The sequence below is a fragment of the Dryobates pubescens genome, chromosome 12, assembly GCF_014839835.1.
Source record: "Dryobates pubescens isolate bDryPub1 chromosome 12, bDryPub1.pri, whole genome shotgun sequence".
Classification (NCBI taxonomy): domain Eukaryota; kingdom Metazoa; phylum Chordata; class Aves; order Piciformes; family Picidae; genus Dryobates; species Dryobates pubescens.
Genome location: NC_071623.1, coordinates 21935165 through 21955520, shown reverse-complemented (window position 1 = coordinate 21955520; position 20356 = coordinate 21935165). Strand labels below are relative to the sequence as shown.

The window sequence follows — 20356 nt, the reverse complement described above, 5'->3', positions numbered from 1 at the left end:
TTACAGTTTTGATATCCTTGTGTCTTGAAAGATGATTTCCTTTCCTCTTTATCTCTCAAGGTTTATCCATCAATAAATTTAGTCTACTAGATGCCAACTTTCTTGGATTGTGCTATTTGGAAACTTAATTCCCATGATGCCTGTGTAGTAAGCTAATTTAATAATAATGTTTAAATTTTTCACCCCAAACTGTGGCATGGGACATGCACATATTCAGGTGGGAAACTCTGGTAGAAGGGAAGGTGTGGATTTTGCATGTAGTTTAAGAACATGGCAACAGTGGTTGTTGAGAAGGATTAAGCCTCTTCAGGCAGATGATGTGGAAAATACTGCATTACATGTTGCTGTTTCTCATTTGGTTATAGGTAGAGAATAGTAATCCCATGATAGGAATATCTGGCCTTCTTGATATCCTTGAAGGGCTGAAAAAGATCTGCTGATGCTATAGGCAGTGCAGCTGAACAGTGAGGGACATTTAACTCCTGATAGTCAAATACATAGTTTTTCTCTGATACTTTGTGAATTTATGAAGTCCTTTACTCTGCTATGTTCTGTTTTCTGGAACATAAAGAGATTACAGTACTGTGCAGTCATTGTGTAATTATAAGATGGGAGCTGAATGCCATGAGTGAAGTGGGATAACTATGAATTCATGTCAGTACAGTCAACCTTGTGTTCTTGTGAGAGAAAACCTTCCCTTTTCTTGGACTCCCCCTGGTATTAAGTGATTAGGTGACATTTATTTTTAGGATCGTTATTTGCAATCCTTCATGACAAATTGAAATTGTCGGATGGTTGATTCCTCAAAATCCTGCAGTTCAAGACAACTGCTGAAATAGATTACATGCCTTGTCTGAAAGATCAGATGCTGACCCTCAGGCAGCTCTTCTAAAATAAGCTGTTTCACCTCATGCTTCTAGAATATGTTTTTTTACAACTTGAAGTTGAAGGTTAAGGCTTCTCGAAGGTGGTAGCAGAAAGAATTATATAAAATCTCTCTATATAGATGTGTGATCCACCACAGGAGGAATTTCTCATCTGCAGGGTCTCCTGTAATAAAGTATTGCAAGACTCTTGAAATTGAGAGAGATCATAATCCTCTTTCCAGAGTACTGAATTGAGAGCTCTAGGACTCGGGTATTCTCTTCTGGTAGAGCTTGTTTTGCGTAGCTTTTGGGCATAATTTACTCCTTCAAAGTGAAAGCCTTTATTTTCTCTTCTTTAAATAAACTCTAGATCTTTGTTGTTCTATTTCTGATCAAAGTTTATATTGCCTTATTGACCATTTAATTCTCATTGTAATCAGTTTTAACATTTCCTGATACCTGTCCTTGTCTTTGTCCTGAATTTCAAGTAATTCCAAGTCAAATTATGTATTAAATGAGAATCAATTCTCAATTAATATGCTTAAACAGGCTGCCCAGAGAGGCTTCTCTGGAAGCATTCAAAACCCATCTGGATGCATTCCTGTGTGGACTACCCTAGGTGATCCTGCTTTGGCAGGGGGGTTGGACTCAATGATCTCCGGAGGTCCCTCCCAACCTCTAATGTACTCTGATATTGTGGTATGTCTAAGTGGTAGTACCACACAGGTAGTGCTTAGCTAATACCAATAATACATATTTTAGTGAGAGAAAGAGTCATTTCAGAAGAAATAAAAATGAGAGGTCATACTTCTAAGGTCATCCCTCACCTTTTGGTCTGTTTCTTTTCTTATTTTCTCTCTCCTTGTTGTCCTGTCTTCAGGAATCACAGCAGATGCTTGGAAGGTTGATTCCAGAAAAGCAATTACTTAATGATCAGCTAAAGCAAGTTCAACAGAACAGTTTGCACAGTAAGTATATGTTTGTACATGTCTAACTTTGTATAGGGCGTGATGCTACACTGTGTGGTACACTTTAATTTCTTTTATGGTGTTGCAAGATGAATGTTAATAAATGTTGCTTTTTGTGACCTAAAATCCTTTGTATAAGAATACTTATTTGACAATATGTTTTAAACCAGGAGATTCTCTTCTTACTATCAAAAGAGCCCTAGAAGCCAAGGAGCTAGCACGTCAACAGCTTCGAGACCAGCTAGATGAAGTAGAAAAAGAAACCAGGTCTAAGCTTCAGGAAATTGATATTTTCAATAATCAGCTGAAGGTAATCCTAGACTTTTTAACCTTTTCTTCTAGGTGTTCAGTTAGTTATTTTCTAACTTGATTATTGAAAGAATCTTGAAGCAGAATGATTGGTTTAGAATGCCAATTTTGGGAATATTCTCAAATCTGTTTTTTGATTTTTGTTGTTGTTTTGGGTTGGATGGCAGTTTTTTGTTTGGTTTGGATTTGGTTTTTTTTTTTTTGATTGAATTTTTTTATATTATGTTTTTGGGATTAGTTGGGTTTTGTTGTTGTTGTTGTTACTTTTAAGAAGATACTATTTAGCATTCAAACTCAGAGTTTAAGTCACTTTAACCTGCAGAATCTATTTAAGAATAAATTTGATCTCTGATTCCAGATCCCTGATTGCATATATGAGCTTGACATTAAGAGAAGTGCAGGATTGTAGCAGGTCAGCAAATCTGCTGGAATCAGTACTTCAAATTGAAATCTTTATCATTAAAGACTTGTTTTTTTACTGACACAGAATTTTTATTTGTCATTTGTAAGCTCATACTTGTTCCTGAATGTAGTTACCTGTTCTATGTGGTTTCATGCTTTATTGATCAGTCTTTGGTTAAAACTATGTGATTTTTGTTTATTTCTTCACAAGGAAATGACAGAAAATGCAGAAATCAGTAGACAAGTCGTTCCTCAAAGAGAAATTATACGTCAGTGTTCAGTTACAAACTTATAGCAGCATTCAGTTTTTCATTTTTGAAGAAAATATTCCCATTCTAAAGCACCTTATCTGATAATTCAAATATTTCATCTAATGTCTCTGACTAGAAAAATACTCAATTTCCTGTAAGGTATAAGAAATTGTGGTGCAAGTGTTTTAGAAGGAAAAGCACTATGTTTGATACATTAATGTTTCTGTAGTTGTTTTGAAATTAGGTGGATGATGATTGCAGTGCTTGTGTTGGGATAGAAGGCTTGATTAAAGTTAAGCATCAAATACCTTCTTTTAATATTAAAGTTATTAGAATAGAATAGAATAAACCAGGTTGGAAAAGACCTTTGAGATCATCGAGTCCAACCTACCACCCAACACTATCTAATCAACTAAACCATGGCACCAAGTGCCTCATCCCATATCCTCTTAAACACCTCCAGTGATGGTGACTCTACCACCTCCCTGGGCAGCCCATTCCAATGGCCAATCATTCTTTCTATGAAGAACTTCTTCCTAACATCCAGCCTGAATTTATTATAGGAAAAATTAATTATAGGAAAATTTAAAAAGTGCAGACCATACCACTATGTTGAAATGCCAATTCAAAGATGACTTTCATGATCTGAGGCAGAGAACTAGAATAGGGAGAATCACTGAAGTCATAAGAGACACAAGACAAACAAAACATGCAGTTTATTGTAAAAGAACACATAGTGGCTTATATTACTTAATTCTTTTTTTATATAAGCTTTTTGGACACAGTTAAACATGTTGTTCTTTTTTGGGTGATTTTTGAAACAAAAGGTGTTTCAAAATTGAGGCATTTTGCAGTGTTCTGCAGATAAATGTGACCAAAGACACTAATTCTAAAAGTAGCGTTAGCAATCGGTTTGATCATAAATGACTTAAACAGTTTGTTCAGTGCTCTGCCTATTTACAGTCTTAGTACTGTGACAGTAAACCCCCCCAAATCAAACAAACAAAATTCAACATTTTAAATGCTGAAGAGCTCAATGTAACAAGTAAGATAATGATAGTTGACGATTTAAGACACACTTTAAACAGAGATAGCAGTTTATCAGCATGTCTGCCTTCTATCCACAAATATCTTGACTGGTTGTAAACTATGTTGCAGTTTAATGGGAAAATTGGTTTCTGTGTTCAGATTTTGAATGCTGAAAATTAGTTACATGGACAGTTATTTGGGAAGGTACTTTAGCAAGCTTCCTCTGGTTTGAGGCTATTTTGTCCTTCATTTCATGTGTAGAAGCAGTGCTTATTAGGAAGATCACTTTTTGATCCTGCATGTTGGCATTGTTGGCTTGCTGCAGCTCTGCCTTTTTTGGAAGGGATGCATTTAAGAGGGGCATTTGCGCTATTGAAACTGAGAGGTGGGGACTTAATTCAGAGAGTTTTATCTTCTCTCTTTTGTAGTTTCACTAGAAATGTAAGTTGTATTTTGAATGGCCTGGATGATTTTATTACTAGTTTTAAATATCTTCAAAGGCCTCTTTGGTGGACTTAGTATGAAATGGTTGTAGCACTCCCAGTGCCAGAGAGCTGCTGTGTGTGCAACAGTGATTTAATGGCACGGCTGTTGTTCTTGTGGAGTGAGCTCTCAGAACTTCATGCACAAAGCAAGTGAAGTCTTTCCTGAGACATGGTTTTATTAGGATCTGTGTGATGTGGAATTTCTGCTCTTAAACCAAGGCAGAACACTTCTATTGCTTGGGTAATTATGTTGCTCAAAACAAAGTAGTCTAGGAACTTGCATTCTCAGATATTTTCTGCTAAGCAACCAAAAAAATTCTTATAGGAACTGCCTCTGAAAATATGACCATTACATTTGAAATAGATTAAAAATGTCTTGTAAATAATTGCCAAATTAGTGGCTTCCCCAACAAAAGAACTTTTTGTTTCCTTATTAGTAAAGTGGGTACAGCTGGATCATTTGGTGCTACAGTACCTTGCAATCTGTATAATTGTCAGGTGTCTGCATAATGCTCCAATTTAAATGTAAAACCTTTTCAAATAATGTATAAAAAATCCCACCACATCAGAGCTCTAAATATAATAAAGGCTTCTTGAGTTGTAAACTGAGGGAAAATATGTAAAGGTGAAAAACCTGTACTTTAAAATTTTCTTTTTACTAAATAAATAAATGTTAAAACTCCCATTTGAAATCAGGACTACTTCTAAATTATCTTTTAAAACTGATAAACCTTTTATGGTGATGATGATCTCTTTGTGGTTTAGTATACTGACTGAAAAATGAAGGTTTGATGGGATGGCTCTTAGGATGGCAGCACCATAGCTGACACTGTCTTGTGCAGCTTTTGTTCCCTGACAAGTGATGAAGAGGCACTGGTATTTGCCTTGTCTTCTATAATACAGCTAACTTCTGGATGAGAAGCGGAATGATGGGTTTTCCTTACAAACTCCCAGGAAAAAGAAAAGCCTATTTAAATACTATTTATATACCACCTCAGTGAATTTTGCACTCCCCGACAGGGAGAGATATTAATAAATGACTTTTATTAGTCAAAATGCTTAATTTAATTGAAAAGAGAATGAAAATCATAAATATGTAATCTGCTGCTCTATGAGTACAAGGTGTATGCCAAATATATTTTTTTTCAAATGTTTAAGAGAAGTTGACACATTAAATTTACCACCCTTTGTTATTGTTGTTGAGATGCATTCTTTATTGGCTATGAATATTAGGTGCATTATCTGCTATGTGAATAAGTCTTTAGATTTTGCAAAACTCCATTTCTGATTAATTTTCTTGAAATAGGTTACACTTGATTTACTGATAGTGAATACAGAAATATGCCACACCAGTATAAGATAAAATAAACAATTTGACTAGTATCTAGTGTGCCTTTTCATTGGTGAAAGCATAAGGTTTACCCAATATTCCAATCTGTTTTAGGCTACCTGTGAATTTGGCAACATCATAGTAGTGTACACTGTATTGCACTGCATTTGCCTCCATATTATAGTTTTGTCCTGCAATTAGTGAATACATGAACCAACTCTTAAATTACCTCATCTCTATGTCTTAACAGATTAACATGTTAATATCCTATATGACTGACTAGGGAAATAAATTGAACTTCACCCCCTTCCCCCTCACTAGATCTTTTGTTATCCTCCAAAACAGCTGACACAAATTTCTTCTGATCAGTCCTTTGGAACTCAAGTACTTTAGTTACTTTTGTTTCAGGTTAACATCTCAAGAGCTGGAAATGCTGACAGATTAGTATTATTTTTTTTTTCAAAAACATTCTGAGTGTAAAATCTTACTAATATTTCAGTACAGGCAGTTTTAAGTATCTTTATTGAGTATCTTTAGGTAGAACCATATGGTTTCAGGGAACTGTCAGTACTTGGTTATCAGAGAAGTGGGTACCTTAGCCTACTAGCTCATCAGATATTCTTTAAACTCAGATCTGAGGTGCTTTATCAGAGAAGTCTTGTGAATTGTGCTGTATTTAACAACAGAGTGAGTTTGAAAGAAGCTTGAAAGTTGAGCCACTTTTTTGTGTCCTGAATTATAGTTCAAGGAGTCTTCCATTACACTTAAGAAAATCTTTACCTGGAAACTTAATTATTAAAATTGATACAACTGTTAGTAAAACGTCACTAGGCACTTGTATATTTTCTCTGCTTTATAAAATGAATCTGTAGAATGGAAGGCTCTATATTAGGTTTCCTATTGGCATATTTATAGTCATGGTATAATTTATGAATTCTTTCTACATTCAGTGTGAAACTACATTTAGGTGGTACAAAAGTCAGTCATTACATACTGTCAAATAAAGCAGTAATAATTCTTGTCTAATGGTTCTTGTCTACAAAGACCCAAAACCATTTTGTATTACATAAAAGCATCAAGTGTTTAGAGATTTTCTATATTACTGCACAGGAGAAGACAACTAATAAATTAATGTTTCTGTAATATGTTAGTCCTGCTGAGAAGCTGTTTTGAGTGTGGGACAAAGTGGTGAGCAAGCAGAATAGGGTTTTTAAGAATGTTTTACATTTTGTGTCATGTTCCAGTTGTTGTCAGTCCCTGTCTAGTCAGTGTGCACTGGACAAGTCTTGCATATGAATGCCTGTTTACATTTGAGCATTTCTTTCTTCCAGTCAGTGGCAATAGAAGATGCAATGCTGCAGTGCCTGGCAGTTCTCCTGGGCTGCGTCAACTACTTAGACTCCTTTCTAAAGGTCTCCATGCCATACTCAGGCAGTACACAACAATCTCAATCTGAGTGATGAACCTCCTCCAGTTATGTGCTTCACTTTACCATAAACAGATGAGTTTCAGTGTTTAACGAAGTTAGCATTTAATAAGAGGTGCTAGCAGTAAAGTGGAACCAAAGAGAAGAGTTTATAGTTTGATTCTTTATCTAATTTGTACTGCCTAGGTGAGGATTGTGCTTTGAATTGCAACTTGGGAAAGGTACTAGTTAGTTATTTTTGTCTTTTGCTTATCTGAAACTTCAAGACTTTAAGTTAATTGCCTATTTTTGTCACGATGTTCAGAATTTTTTAAAAGAAAACACTTTTAAGTATTCCTGCACAGCACTGTAATTTGTGATCCCAGGTATGAGAGAGATGGCAATGCAATGCCTTTATCAAATCCCCCATAGGTCTAATACAGGGTGAAAGGAGAAGCTCTCTGTCAAGCACAAAGCAGAAACGGGTTAGAAGAGTATTACTGTGGCAAAGCTTCAGTGAGCACAGAGCTGTAGGGTTCTTTCCTCTTCAATCAGATGTTCTAGTTCATCTCAAGGGGAGATTTGATGGAAACCTTGTATTGTAACCCCTGAAGTATCCTAAATTCTGTTGTCTATCTGTCAAAAGGCAAAACTTGGGCTTAAACAACTATGTTTCTAATGTTAAGGTTTTCATAGCAATATGACTTGTCTGTATATAGTAACTATTACTCTGCTGTATGAAATGCTTATTTTAGTTCATATTCAATATTATGTGGGTACCTAAATATGGCTATTGCAACATCTCAAAATTATAGTTGTTAATCTGTTTGTGAATTAAGTGGAAAGGTAACAATTTCTCTCTGCTACTAAGGTAAGACATGCTTTGTCCTGCACACCACAAACGAACAAAGCATTGTTGTGTCTTTGGAGTTACACTATATGATTTGTACATGTACAGCTTTTAAGTTGCTTGTGTCTGTAAAAGATGAGTGTAGGACTGTGCTGGGTATTCAGTTGGCAAATGTTTCATTCCACTGAATGGTGAAGTGTTGCTATAATTTTGTTCAGCTAGTGTCCTATAGCAATGTGGGAGATGCTGATTCTTTCTGCCCCACGCTCCCACTGGTACTTGGCAAAGCAGCAGAGCATCTGCTTGTTGCATAAGATACCAATCAAATCTTTATTTCCTCTTAGCTAATGCAAAGATGGATGTATATTAATTTTATTTTCTTTTTTTTTGTTTCTTTTCTATCTCCAAAAATTTTCTGTCCAGTGCTAGGTTACATTTTCCTAACTGTTACAAATACATAACAGCTAAGAAAAATCTCTGAACGAACACATTGGCTTGGCAGGGAAGGAATAATGTGTTAAAATTGCTATGGAAAACAAAAAAATATATTAAAATGTTCCTGAGATTCTAACTGAGCTGAGCATGTAGATAAAATGCCCAAAAAAAGCAACCAAAATTATTTCTGTGGACCGCAGTTGGCAGCAGCACTTAACTGCTGTGATGCAGCAGTTAATGACTCTGTTACATGTACTCAGTGTGAGAAACTGCTTGCTTCAGACAGACATGGAAGCATGACTCACAGCTACAATTTTCCCAGTTTTCTGTTTGGCAGTAAAAGTGGCCTATATCATATGTTTAGTTGTGAGATAAACTTACATGTCTAAATGGTAATTAAAAAACAAAGTTTGGGCTGGCCTTGTAGTGGAACATCTCGTGGAAGTAGGTAATATTTGGTACACAGATGTCTTGCAAGTTGCAACTCATTTTTAGGTATTTGCAAATTCAGGAAGTTTTTCTGAAGGGATGAAAATACCAACACTCTGAATTAGCTGTGGATTCCTCCTTACTCTGTGTCTGTAGATGAATTGAATCATTCTTGATGCTTTACAAACTTCTCGTTAACAAGTAAGCTAAGCTTAGATACTTCCACCTGGGTTGTTGCACTTAAGGCTTTTGAGATTTTTTGGGGGTTTTTGGTTTAACTTTGATAACCTGTGTACTGCTCAAACATCAGACTTTGGGATAAAGATGCAAAGGGGAATAAAAAGGCAAAGCGCTATTCTCCAAATAGCTTAATATTTTACAAGTAACAACAGCTTATCTTCAGCTTTGGCTTATTAGAAATGTTTGGTTGTCACAGATCTGTCTATTCAGTAGCAAGAGAAGGTCTCGTAGGCCAGGACTCAGAATCTTGAGCTTCTTACCATACAAAGTTAAGTGACTGGAGAACACATGAATACTTGCTAGAGCAAGTGGAATACCAAAAAATGTCTAAAACCAAGTCTGTGCTAAGGCTGAACTAAGTGTAGGAGTCAGAAATCTGTGGTTTGGATAGTAGTCTCTTTACCTAGAAAAGAGAAACGTCTTGTTACAGACTCATGAATATTAGTCAAATTATTTGATACTTCATAGAAATAATGGTTTTATCTTCTGGACTAAGTATCAGACTACAAACATTCATAATACTGTGTTCAGGTGGAAAACTGCTTTCAACTGTGCCATCTTCTAACCCATGTCCTTTCAGACAAATGCTTTTAAGTCACTCTGCTGCTGAAGTTCTTATGGTTGTATGTTTCTCCTTTGCACTTCTGCATGTTTTTTTGATATATATAAGGGTTCAGGTGATCAGGTAGGGATGAGGTCTGTAATTCCTCCAGATAAGTGAATTTGAAACAAGGGTCAAATCCTTTGTACCTCAGTATGTTCTGATTAAAGAGTTAATAACATACAGTGACTGGAAATGACTGCTCTAGTTAGCACTTCAGAAATTTATACTCTGATCAGAGGCCACCTCAAGCTCCAGGTGCAGTTGACCAGCTGTGTGTTCACTGCAATCTCCCAATCTCTTTGTTTTCTCATTGTTCTTTGTAGGCTAGCTACTAGACCCCCTTTATGTTCAATATTGCTTATGTATTTCCTTTTTAGTTGGCCTTTTCCTTAGTCCAAAATACGTCTGTGCATGAATGCTTGTAACTATGGACATTCAGGGTTTAAAACGTTTCCCAAAGGCAACATCTTGCCTGAATAGTTGTGATTTTACAGTAGTTTCTTTTACATTCTGTAATATCCATTCTAGAGCCTATCAAGTAAGCTTTATTGTGACTACAGAAAGTAATGATGATCATAAAATATGGTATTGCCCAAATTATCTCTGTGTTTTCAGTGAGTTTCATGGCCTTAGCAGAGTTCTAATTAAAAGTTGTGTAAGAACTGGATTATCACTTTAATGAGGTTGAATTTAAAATTGAGGATCATTAAATGCAATGAGACTGAGAGCTAGGACATGAAGTTCAACTTTCTGTAACTTTCATCCATGTATCAGAAATGTTTTGAATACCTTGCAAAGGTCATGAGCTACTCCCCTTTGTAATGTAGTTATTTTGACATCTTAAAATGTGATGTTGCACAGTGTGCAGTCACTCAGCACTAATGCATGTATTATTTGCACTACCTACAATTTTTAGACATAGTGCAAGTTCAGGCTATAAATATACTTTCAACTTTTCAAACTTTTCAACTATTAACTTTCAGCTCTTTAAGGAAAATATAGCTAAGAAGTTACTAGTAAGGTTGCTTATTAACATACTGAAACACTTCATTTTGGTCTTCTGAATCACTTTATATTTAGCTATGGTTTTGTTTTCTTGATTTTGTAATTTTCAGTGCATGAGGATAGTTACATGAAGTCTTTACCTGACTAATCTTTCATTGTGAATTTCTGGAAAACTATCCAAATGTGTTTAAGAGTATCTGTTTCAGTCCCTGGCTGAATTAAGATTAAGGATACAAGAACTAAACAAAACTCCACTTCAGTAGAAGTAGGCATTAAGATACAGATTTAGAAACAATTTCCTGCCACAAACTTTCTCTGCATATTTTTGTCTGTACTGTATTTTCATCAAAACATAAATTTTTGGAAGTATTTTCAATAAAAATTTGCTATTGTCGTAGGTAAAGTTGTCTTTTTTTCCCCCCCCTTGAAATGCTGAGTTGTTCAGATGCAAAATTGTAGGTTATACAAAGAGACTCCAGATAAAACTTGTATTTGTGTAATGCAGAAAATGAATCTTGAGGGAAAGATGATGGTTTCATTATTATCTATGTTCTAAATGTTTCAGGCAATTCATTAGAGGAAAAGTCTCTTGTATACAGATGAATACTCCCTGTGCCATGTTTTTTCCAAAGACATCACTTAAGGAGTTCAGTCCCCTGAGTACAAAACTGTTGTGAAGATTCTCTAATAAAACACCATTAAATTATAAGTAAAAAGCATTAACTGAAATAGTGACTATTATGAGCAGCTCAGAAGTCAGAATTCTGCATGGAAATTATGTGAATTCAACAAACCAGCAAACAAAACTTTCAGATTAAATTTTGTTAAACTTTCAACAGCTTTTTAGAATCCCATTTGAAAAATGCTTTCTCATTTCTTAACTCTTTTAACATCAGAATATATGAAGAAAAATAGAATACAGTAAATGGCTTATAGATCTTTAAAATCTGCCTTTAATTTCTTCAATTCATTTGGCAGTCCTGTAAGCTTGAGCAGAGATACCCAACCATTTGCAAGTTTTGTTTCTTCACAATGAAATATATGGGACCATTAGCTATGATCCACATAGTGTAAGTTTACACATATTTTACTTTTGTCTCTAGGAGCTTAGAGAAGTTCATAACAAACAGCAACTACAAAAGCAAAAGAACTTGGAAGCTGAGAAGCTGAAACAGAAGGAACAAGAGAGGAAGACAGTAGAACTGGAAAAGCAAAAAGAAGCTCAAAGGTAACAAACGGCTCTAATTTAAGCCCTTTCTGTGGAGGGGTGTTAGAGTGCAAAGCATTTTGCAAACAAGTAAAAGAAGCTTTGCAGTCCCAGGAGCATAATCTTATCTCAAATAACGTATCATTAAATGGCAAGAATACTCAAGACCTAGACCAAGTTTCATTTCAGTGCCGGTGATCTCTTTTAAAACTTCTTCTATCCTTGAACGAGCAGCATGATGTGGAGATGAGCTTCTTCATCTGGCTGGGACTCTTAACTGTCAGTGATACATACAGATTTCATCTGTGTTACTTAAATGTGTAGTATACTTCCACTAGAGAAGGGTTCTTGAACTGCGTAACTAACTAGCTCTGTCTTTGATACTGTCATAAAATACTGAGCTAATATTTTCTGCTACACACTTGGACACTTGTTTTCTACAGATTTACAATATATTAATGCAAAAAGAATGGCATATAGGCTAGCAACCAATTCTATTCTGACATGATTTATCAGTAGCTGTTTGATTTAATTTTTAGCTATTGTGGGGTTTTTATACTTTTTAATGTGGACAGATGTTGGTCAACAGATTAAAAAAGGCCTAGAAACAAGAGGTCTTAAATTATTTGTCACGGTGACTGTGACCTAAAGTGAGTTGATAGATTATGTTACTAGTTGGCAATTCAAGTCAATTTTTACATTCCAGGCAAAACCAAAACAAGGTCTCAGTGAAAACCTCGTCTTCAAACAGAAATATTATGCATAGCAATTATGTTTAGATGCTTCTTAAATAATTTACATTAAAACCCATGGCTTTAAAAATCTTAAAGATCAACTTCAGAAATAGCAACCTTTCTAAGAAAACAGCTTTCTCTCACTAAGAAATAATTACCCTAAGCATGGTGATCAGGGGATCTGATCAGTGTTTACAAATAAATAAATGGTGGGTCTCAAGAAGATGGGGCAAGTTTCTTGTCACTGATGCCCAGTTATAGGACAAGGGGCAGTGGATACTGCCCTAGGTGAACCTGCTTTAGCAGGGGTTTGGACTAAACGATCTCCAGCAGTCCCTCCCAACCCCTACCATCCTGTGATTCTGTAGCTCTATTGGTACATTACTTGAAAACTAGAAAGCTCCTGAGGTACTGGAAGCATAGTAACACTAAATGTTAGAGCAAACTTGGTTTCTAAGAATGGGAAGACTTAATTACTCTACTAGAAACATAATTAAAAACTCAATTTCCCGTTTAAAGCCCATCTGACTAAATTTGCTGGCTGAGACACTGCTCAAGAGAAAATTGATCTCTGTGTGCCTGTGTGGTGCAGCTTTAGTGTTGCTACAAAACTGCTGAGTAATTGGCTCTGAATACTTTGTAAATGAGCATGCAAAGAATAAGTTCAGCGATTAAAATAGGAGGCTGTCAGAATAGTGAATTTATTAACTTGCTTAGATGACTTTATAGTGAACGCAGAAAAGTGTGGCAGTACTTCATGGAGGAACTGATATCCTTCATACTGGTGTCTTAACCTCTGCTCATGGTTTAATGATGTGGGATATTGAACTGATGTCAGCAGTTTCATTGAGAAGCAAAGATTATTTTGAGCTTGTGAGTTAGCTGCCATCTTAAACAGATACTGGGGACCTTGACATGTCTCAGAAAATGTTCTTGTCAACTCAAAACTTATATTGATAGGGATGAGGTTTTTGACCTTTTATACCAACCTATAGTTTGGAGAATGGATTTTCTTTTTAAGGATTTTTTTGGGCTGTTTATATGTTTAATTTTTTTTGCACAGTTTTTGGCCAGGAATTCATATTGTCTTTGAATAAAATATTTTATATATAGTAGGCCAGCTTATGGTCATTTGTCCCTGAATAGGTTATGGAACAAAATAAAGCACACTGATCATCTGTTACAGCCCTTTAGAATTATCTTTACTGGTGCATATTGTTTTTTAGTAGTGAATATTCTTCTATTGCCTTGTCCTCTGTTGGAGGGAAAGGACTGGTTAGCTTTCACAGTTGGGAATGTGACATTTTCTAAACAGTTCTGTAGGGGTGCTATATGAAACCTTCAGATATTTTCACTCCTTGCTCCTCAGTAGGAGCCTCAGGACTGCTATATTTTCTGATTACTACTATTTTTTTTTTCCTTTGATTTGGCTATTTTGAGTCTTACCTAGGGATGCTTGTGGCTTTGAAAAAATAAGAAGAGTCAATTTGTTTGATCAGTATTCCTGACTTCTTTCTGCATTTTAGAACTGAAGTGAGTGCTGAGCAGATTGAAGTGTGTAATTTGCTGCTTATTGGGTTTTAGGGAAAACATTATGGTAAAAATTTATTATTGAAAATGTCTGGTAATAGCCATAGCTGATACCTACAGGCTTAGATTAATTGAAAGGACTTGTGGGGCATCTGAAGATGGTAATGGGCAATACTTATATAATGGGATAGTCAGATTGCTTAAATTAGACTGCCTGGGAAGAGATTTTCAAAAGCAGCCTTTACAGTTAGATGGAACTGAAGGGTTTATGTCTGTGCTCATAGATGCCAAGAAGTTTTGTCTCTTTATCTAAAGCATTTTTGTTTTCTCCTTTTATTCCTCCTTTTCCATAATGGCTCATCACTCAAAACAACTGCATAGTATTTAAGTATCCCATGGAAAGGTATGAAAAGAGAATACACAAATACTGCTGAATCACCAAGCTGAGACTCAAATGTTGTGGTGGTGTTTCGCTGTTACATTGAAAGAGTAAGATACTGAATGGTATCAAGCTTGTAACTTTCAGTGTTGTGAGCAGAGTAAGAGGCTGTTGTAAGATGACTATAAAGTTTCATACAATAATTGGAAATACCCAAGAAAATATATTTGTTTTCATATCATAGAGAAGAAGAGAACACAGCCTCTATGAAGAAGGTAAAGCTTATCATTTACAAACCTCTGAAGAACTCTGACAGGAAAAAATAGCGTTGAACATCTTTTCCCATCATACACTGAGCCCCATAACATAAGTTGTTTATATTTTCTGCATGCTCAGGTTACTCTATACCTGGTGTTGTAAATGTGGATGGGTTAAATGGATGAGTCAAAATAAATTACATTAACAACTCAAGGTAACGGAGGCCTGCGCCTAGTAGTAGGTTACATGAAATAGTGTTCTGTCACTTGTCTGAGCTCACACTTTGCAGTATCACTAAGGTTGGAAGAGACCTCGAGGATCATCAAGTCCAACCTGTAAACAAACCCATGGAGTTAGAGCAAGTCTTCCTGAGTATTTCTCCTTTGCCCTCTAGGAGTCATTGTGTAAGAAGATGCTGTGGAGTGGTTGATAACTCACCAAAATAATGTTAACAACTCTTACAGGGTAGGCAAAAGCCATAAAGAGTACAGTATCAAACACAAGGACAGTTGACTTCTGTGGTCTTTTGTTTGACTGGTTTAAAAATTACCTTAATTGTCCCACAGGCGAATCCAGGAGCGGGACAAACAGCGGCTAGATCGAGCGCAACCAGAAGAAGAACTTCAGTGGCAAAAAAAAATTCAGGAAGATGAAAAGCAAAAAAGGGAAGAAATACCCAAGAAGAAAGAAAGTGAGGATAAGGGGAAGCAAGAAATGCAAGAGAAACTGAGTAAGCTTTTCCAACCACCTCAAGAGCCAAGCAAGCCAGCAGTCCAGGCTCCTTGGTCAAATGCAGGTAGAGTAAAAAAAATATCAAGAAATGCTGTTACACATGCCTCTTGAACAATTCTTCTCTGTTTTGTCTTCCCACTTCATACAGAAGAATATGATGTTTCAAGATTGGATTGCTAGTCTTATTGAAGTAAATCATGTATGGATTGAGCTCTAGGCTTCAAAAAGTTGTTCTTACAGGTCTCACTATTCTTCCCAAAGGTATGATGTTTAGCAGAGTATAAAGTACAATGCCAACTGAAGAGAGAATCTTAGCTGTTGTGGAAAGATCTTGATGCACGATGTCAAAAAATACTTCTGTGCTTTTGTTTACATTTCTTACTTTGGTATGGAATATATGCCTTGAGATTTTTTTAGAGTAGTGTCAATATGCCATTTAGTTACACATTTTCCTCTTGCCCCTTCCCCATGCATGTTGCTTACTGAACAACATGACCTGAAGCCTAAGATTTAATTCCCCTTTTTTCCTGCTGTGCACATGATTTCTCTCAGCTGAGAGCTTTTTCTTCTCCATTATAACCTGATTTTTTGCTTGTATTGGGAATCATTGTTCCCCCCTTGAGTGACTTTGATACATACACAAGAGAACTGATTTGGAATATTATAATTGTTTAAATATTATATCAAAGGATTGCTTGCATAAAGGGGAAATTATCTTCTATCTTTTAGCTCAGACCTAGAATTGACTTGATCTACTATATGCTTTTGTCAGGTCTTATTTGTGCAGAGTAACAGAAAGCACTTTTGTGATCAAATAGGCAAAATAGGAAGTACTTTTATACAAGAGCAAGTTAGTTCATATATTTGCTTTTCCCCCCTCTATTCTTAGTTTTCTAATAATTCATTTGTAGGGTGTAATGCTTTTAAAACATCTCCTGTAAATCACCTCTTTTCAACCAATCTCTATGTACTACAGCATTTTGAAACAGCTTTCTTGTAAATGTAGTCAGGCTTCATATGAAGCTGCTACACAAGCAGGCTCTAGAGGTATTTGGGATACCGTTGATACATGCAAGAACATCACTGTTTGAATTAAACCTCTGGTTGATCAGATTTAACCTACATTTAAGAATCCTAACAGGTGCATCATAAGTACGTGATTGTTTTTACCAAAATAGTTGCTTGTATCATGAAAGTTGAAATATAGTTATATTTTACCTGATGCTTAGAAAAGAAAATAGTAAGAAAATTGTATTTTAAATAATTCTTTCTCATATTTCCCCTTGTGTAAAGGGGGATGAGATGCTCCTTACAGATAATGTAGTCTTTGTTAATTTTTGTCTCAAATTTCACCAATTTTTCCAAATATTTGAAAACAGTGTGGTTTGATTTTTCTCTTTTCTGTGTTTTCTTTTTCCCTTTGCTTAGAAAAAGCTCCTCTAACCATTTCTGCTCAGGAGGATGTAAAAATAGTGTATTATAGAGCACTGTATCCTTTTGAGTCAAGAAGCCACGATGAAATCACTATTCAGCCTGGCGATATAGTCATGGTAAGAAGGAAGTGTAATATGACTTGAAGGATTTACTTAAGCTTTTTAGCACTTGGCAGGATTTTTTACAGACTTGAGAAAACTGTGCTAGTGAATACTGGAATGATGTAATTTGGCATAGTAACCCTGTTATAATAATGGATAACTTCTTACAGTTCATTGTAAGTGTGAAGTTTTAACATAATCTGAGTAGATTGCATCAGTTCTTAATATGCTGAGCTGCGAGTCAATGTGTTTTAAAATGTTCCTATACAGAAGCTACATCTCAGTGAGAGGTTTTTTGACCTCCAAGGTACCTAGAGAGTGAAGTTACTGTTACTTTCTGTTCAGAGAGTCTGTTATGTGTGGAATCAAAACCTGGCTTTGATAAGTAATGTTTCTAATAGGAAATGTACCTTTTTAGAAGAATAATGCAAGAACAGTGTGAAATTTATTGCTTGTATTAAGAGAATGTGATGTCCAGTGTAACACTGTGTGAAATCAAAATTGCTGCTCTTCTATCCCAAACATTCTATGATTTTATGATCACATTAACGTAGTCTTTGTATGGTGGTGAAACTGCTTCAGTAATACTGGACATTTTTTATACAACTCTTTTGACATGATGAAGTCGTACAACTTGAAATTGTTTGTATGATAATTTACTCTTAAAAAAAAAAATAGATACCTATTTTGTGAGATAGTTTTGTATTTATTTTAAAGAGGATATACAGTAGATAAAATGTAATTTCTAAAAATGGAAACTGCAAAAGATAAAAATCTGGTTGCAGGTGTGTTGATACAGAGTGATTTCCTTTCTTTTTAAAGTAGATGATGAAATACAAGCACATGGTTGGTCTCTAAAGCAATATTCTGCTTTTGTCTTTAATTATCTCTAAAATGCTCTAAATCTGTATATTAATATTAATATATTTCTATATTCTATATTTCTGTATTCATAACAAAAATTCCTACTGTAACTACTAAGTGATAACTGGCTCAGTGTTGGAAAATATACCTATTATGGCATTCCTACTCAACAAAATAGGTTTTAAGAGCTATGGCACTTTGGCACAGTTTAGTAAGAATGGATTTTAAGAAAGCTCTTAGAAGCTTTAATTCTAACAATTAGTTGAAAAGCATATAATCTGGGGAGATGAGCCTTCATCTCTCAGCCTTTTTGGTTGCTGGTTGGTTGGGGTTTTTTCAGTTGATTCATCTGTGTCACGCTGATGTGTTTGTGACACTAAAGCTTGCTTTTGGGAAATAAAAGGGATTCCTGGATTAGTAGCACTACTGCATGAGTGGGAAGAGGCCCAGTGCCACTCTGAATAACAATGCAGTGTGTTGCTATTCTGCATCAACAAACAGTATTTGTCAGTCAGATGTTAAATAAGAAAGGGTAGAGGTTTATGGACCTCCTTAGGCTGTTGGAAAATGCTTTCTTTCTTGCTTTCTTTGGGAAACAGACAGTAGCCTAGGCCTGTAAGTAAACTGTTGGGTTTTGGTTTGGATTTATGTTTTGTTTGAACTTGAGGAATAGTGATCACTGTTTGGAAGAATTGCAGCAAAAGAACATTTTTGCAAATAGTGTATGACTTTAAGGAGCACTTCACGTGTTTTAAATAGACTTTGAGGTAGTCTGGGTCTTTCTGTTTATGGACTTGCCCTATATATTTAACTTAGTTTTGACAGTAATTAAACCTGATGGCTGAATCCTGTGGGATTTATTTCCTGCTCTGTAGTTATTGCTTAAATAGGCTACTCTTAGAAAAGTTAATATAAGACACTTCTGTGAAATGTGTTATAATTTTGCCTTGCTTTAAATCATTGCTTTCCTGATGGAGGTTAAAAGGGAATGGGTAAGTGTGCTGTATGACTGTTAGGAAGTCCATCCAATTTATTAATTTTCATAAATACAGATTTTGTTCCCATGTAGTTTACTTGTTTTTGAATTCACCTTGGGTGAAATTAAGACTTGCTCACACTGTCAAAAGTAATTTAAATGTAATGAACCAGAGCTTACTTTTGATAATGAGCATTTGGATTTTCAGACTCTTCTCTGTCCTTAAGTGTTTGTCGTGTCCTGTGGTTCCTAAAGGTTTGAGTCAGTTATGTCTTTTGGAAAGTCATAATTTACAAGCTTGCATGTTAAAGTGTGTCTAATTAATGACATAAATGCAACTCTGTAGTTAAGCTGACCTGTATAGTTAGGTTACTGTGTACAACAAAATAACTATTGCTTAGAATAACTGTGTTTGAGCATAGGCAAATTTAGCATCTCAGTATCTTAATGCTTATAAGTGACTTTATGCATTCAGGCTTGTTCAGTCACATCCTGTAATCGTAGAGCTGTATAGAAGATAACCACCCAAACTCTAACTGCTGTGTGTGAAGAATCCACCTGAAGCCCAGATCTGTTGACTGTGCACATGGCAGCCAGGCCTAAATCTGGATGTAAATAGGACTGCAGAATTCATTATGTCAGAATGATTCGTGGCTTTAATAGTTGTATAGCTTGTAAATAGGTTTTACAACAGTGTGATGCACTTTTACACTGTGCATGAATCTTGAGATGTGTCTTGGTGGAAATAAGGGAGAAGGATGAGGGTTTATTCTGAAAGTGAAAGTGTTCACAAATTGGAGGAGGGCTTTCTCCCGCCTGACTTTCCAGCGTGTGTTAGTTACCTGTAGCACTGGTGTGTAATTGTGTGTGATGATTTAGAGAATGTGTACACGTAGGCTGTGGGGTTTTAATTCTTCCACCTTTTAATTACAGGATTTTTATATTTTCTCTCAGCTTGGATTTCTGCTTTCTCTGCTGCTTACCTTACTATGTGCTTGAAGTTTTTGTCACTGTAAGCTAAATTGATTTATAATCCCAACCAAGCTTTTGTCTGAGAGCAAATATTTTGAGCCAAGAAGCCACGACTCTTTCACAGCTCCTTCTGTTTAAGAAGTTAAATTGCTATTGTGTGTATGAATTTAAGTAAACAATGTATGGAATTCTTTTCCTTTGGATAGCTCTCTTGCAAAGCAAGTCCAGCTGGCATTTGCTGCTGTTAGGCTTCAACTTGAAGTAAATAAATGGATTCTTTTATTGCTGATAATGTTTTATGTATTACAGCTTGTTTAAATAAACTTCAATAATTCACCTGCATTTCACTGAATTATGCTTAACTGGTAGTGTCTATGATAGCAAGAGAACATAAATTGAGTATGAAATTCTTAAAGAAGCTTCCATGGAAAGTTTAAAGCATAATGATATCTCCTTGCTTTGTGAGAGTTAGAATGGATGTTTTTGTATTAGACATAGACAGCCTCCTTGTGTAAAGTTTCTGTGTAGGTGTAATCAGCATATGGCCTCTCACATGCAGAG

At 35.6% G+C, this 20356-nt stretch overlaps 1 protein-coding gene across 4 annotated transcripts in view; it reads left to right on the top strand.

The window, feature by feature from the left end:
• Positions 1 to 20356, top strand: part of ITSN1 (intersectin 1) — a 129320-nt gene that overhangs the window by 61499 nt on the left and 47465 nt on the right. For 3 of the 4 annotated variants that reach the window (XM_054165822.1, XM_054165820.1, XM_054165823.1), the window contains 6 exons: positions 1747 to 1834; positions 2005 to 2144; positions 11712 to 11836; positions 15283 to 15512; positions 16877 to 16998; positions 18825 to 18839. In XM_054165822.1, the coding sequence (XP_054021797.1) occupies positions 1747 to 1834; positions 2005 to 2144; positions 11712 to 11836; positions 15283 to 15512; positions 16877 to 16998; positions 18825 to 18839 (720 nt within the window). The remainder of the gene's footprint in view (positions 1 to 1746; positions 1835 to 2004; positions 2145 to 11711; positions 11837 to 15282; positions 15513 to 16876; positions 16999 to 18824; positions 18840 to 20356) is intronic. The other variant, XM_054165821.1, reaches the window with a different exon arrangement.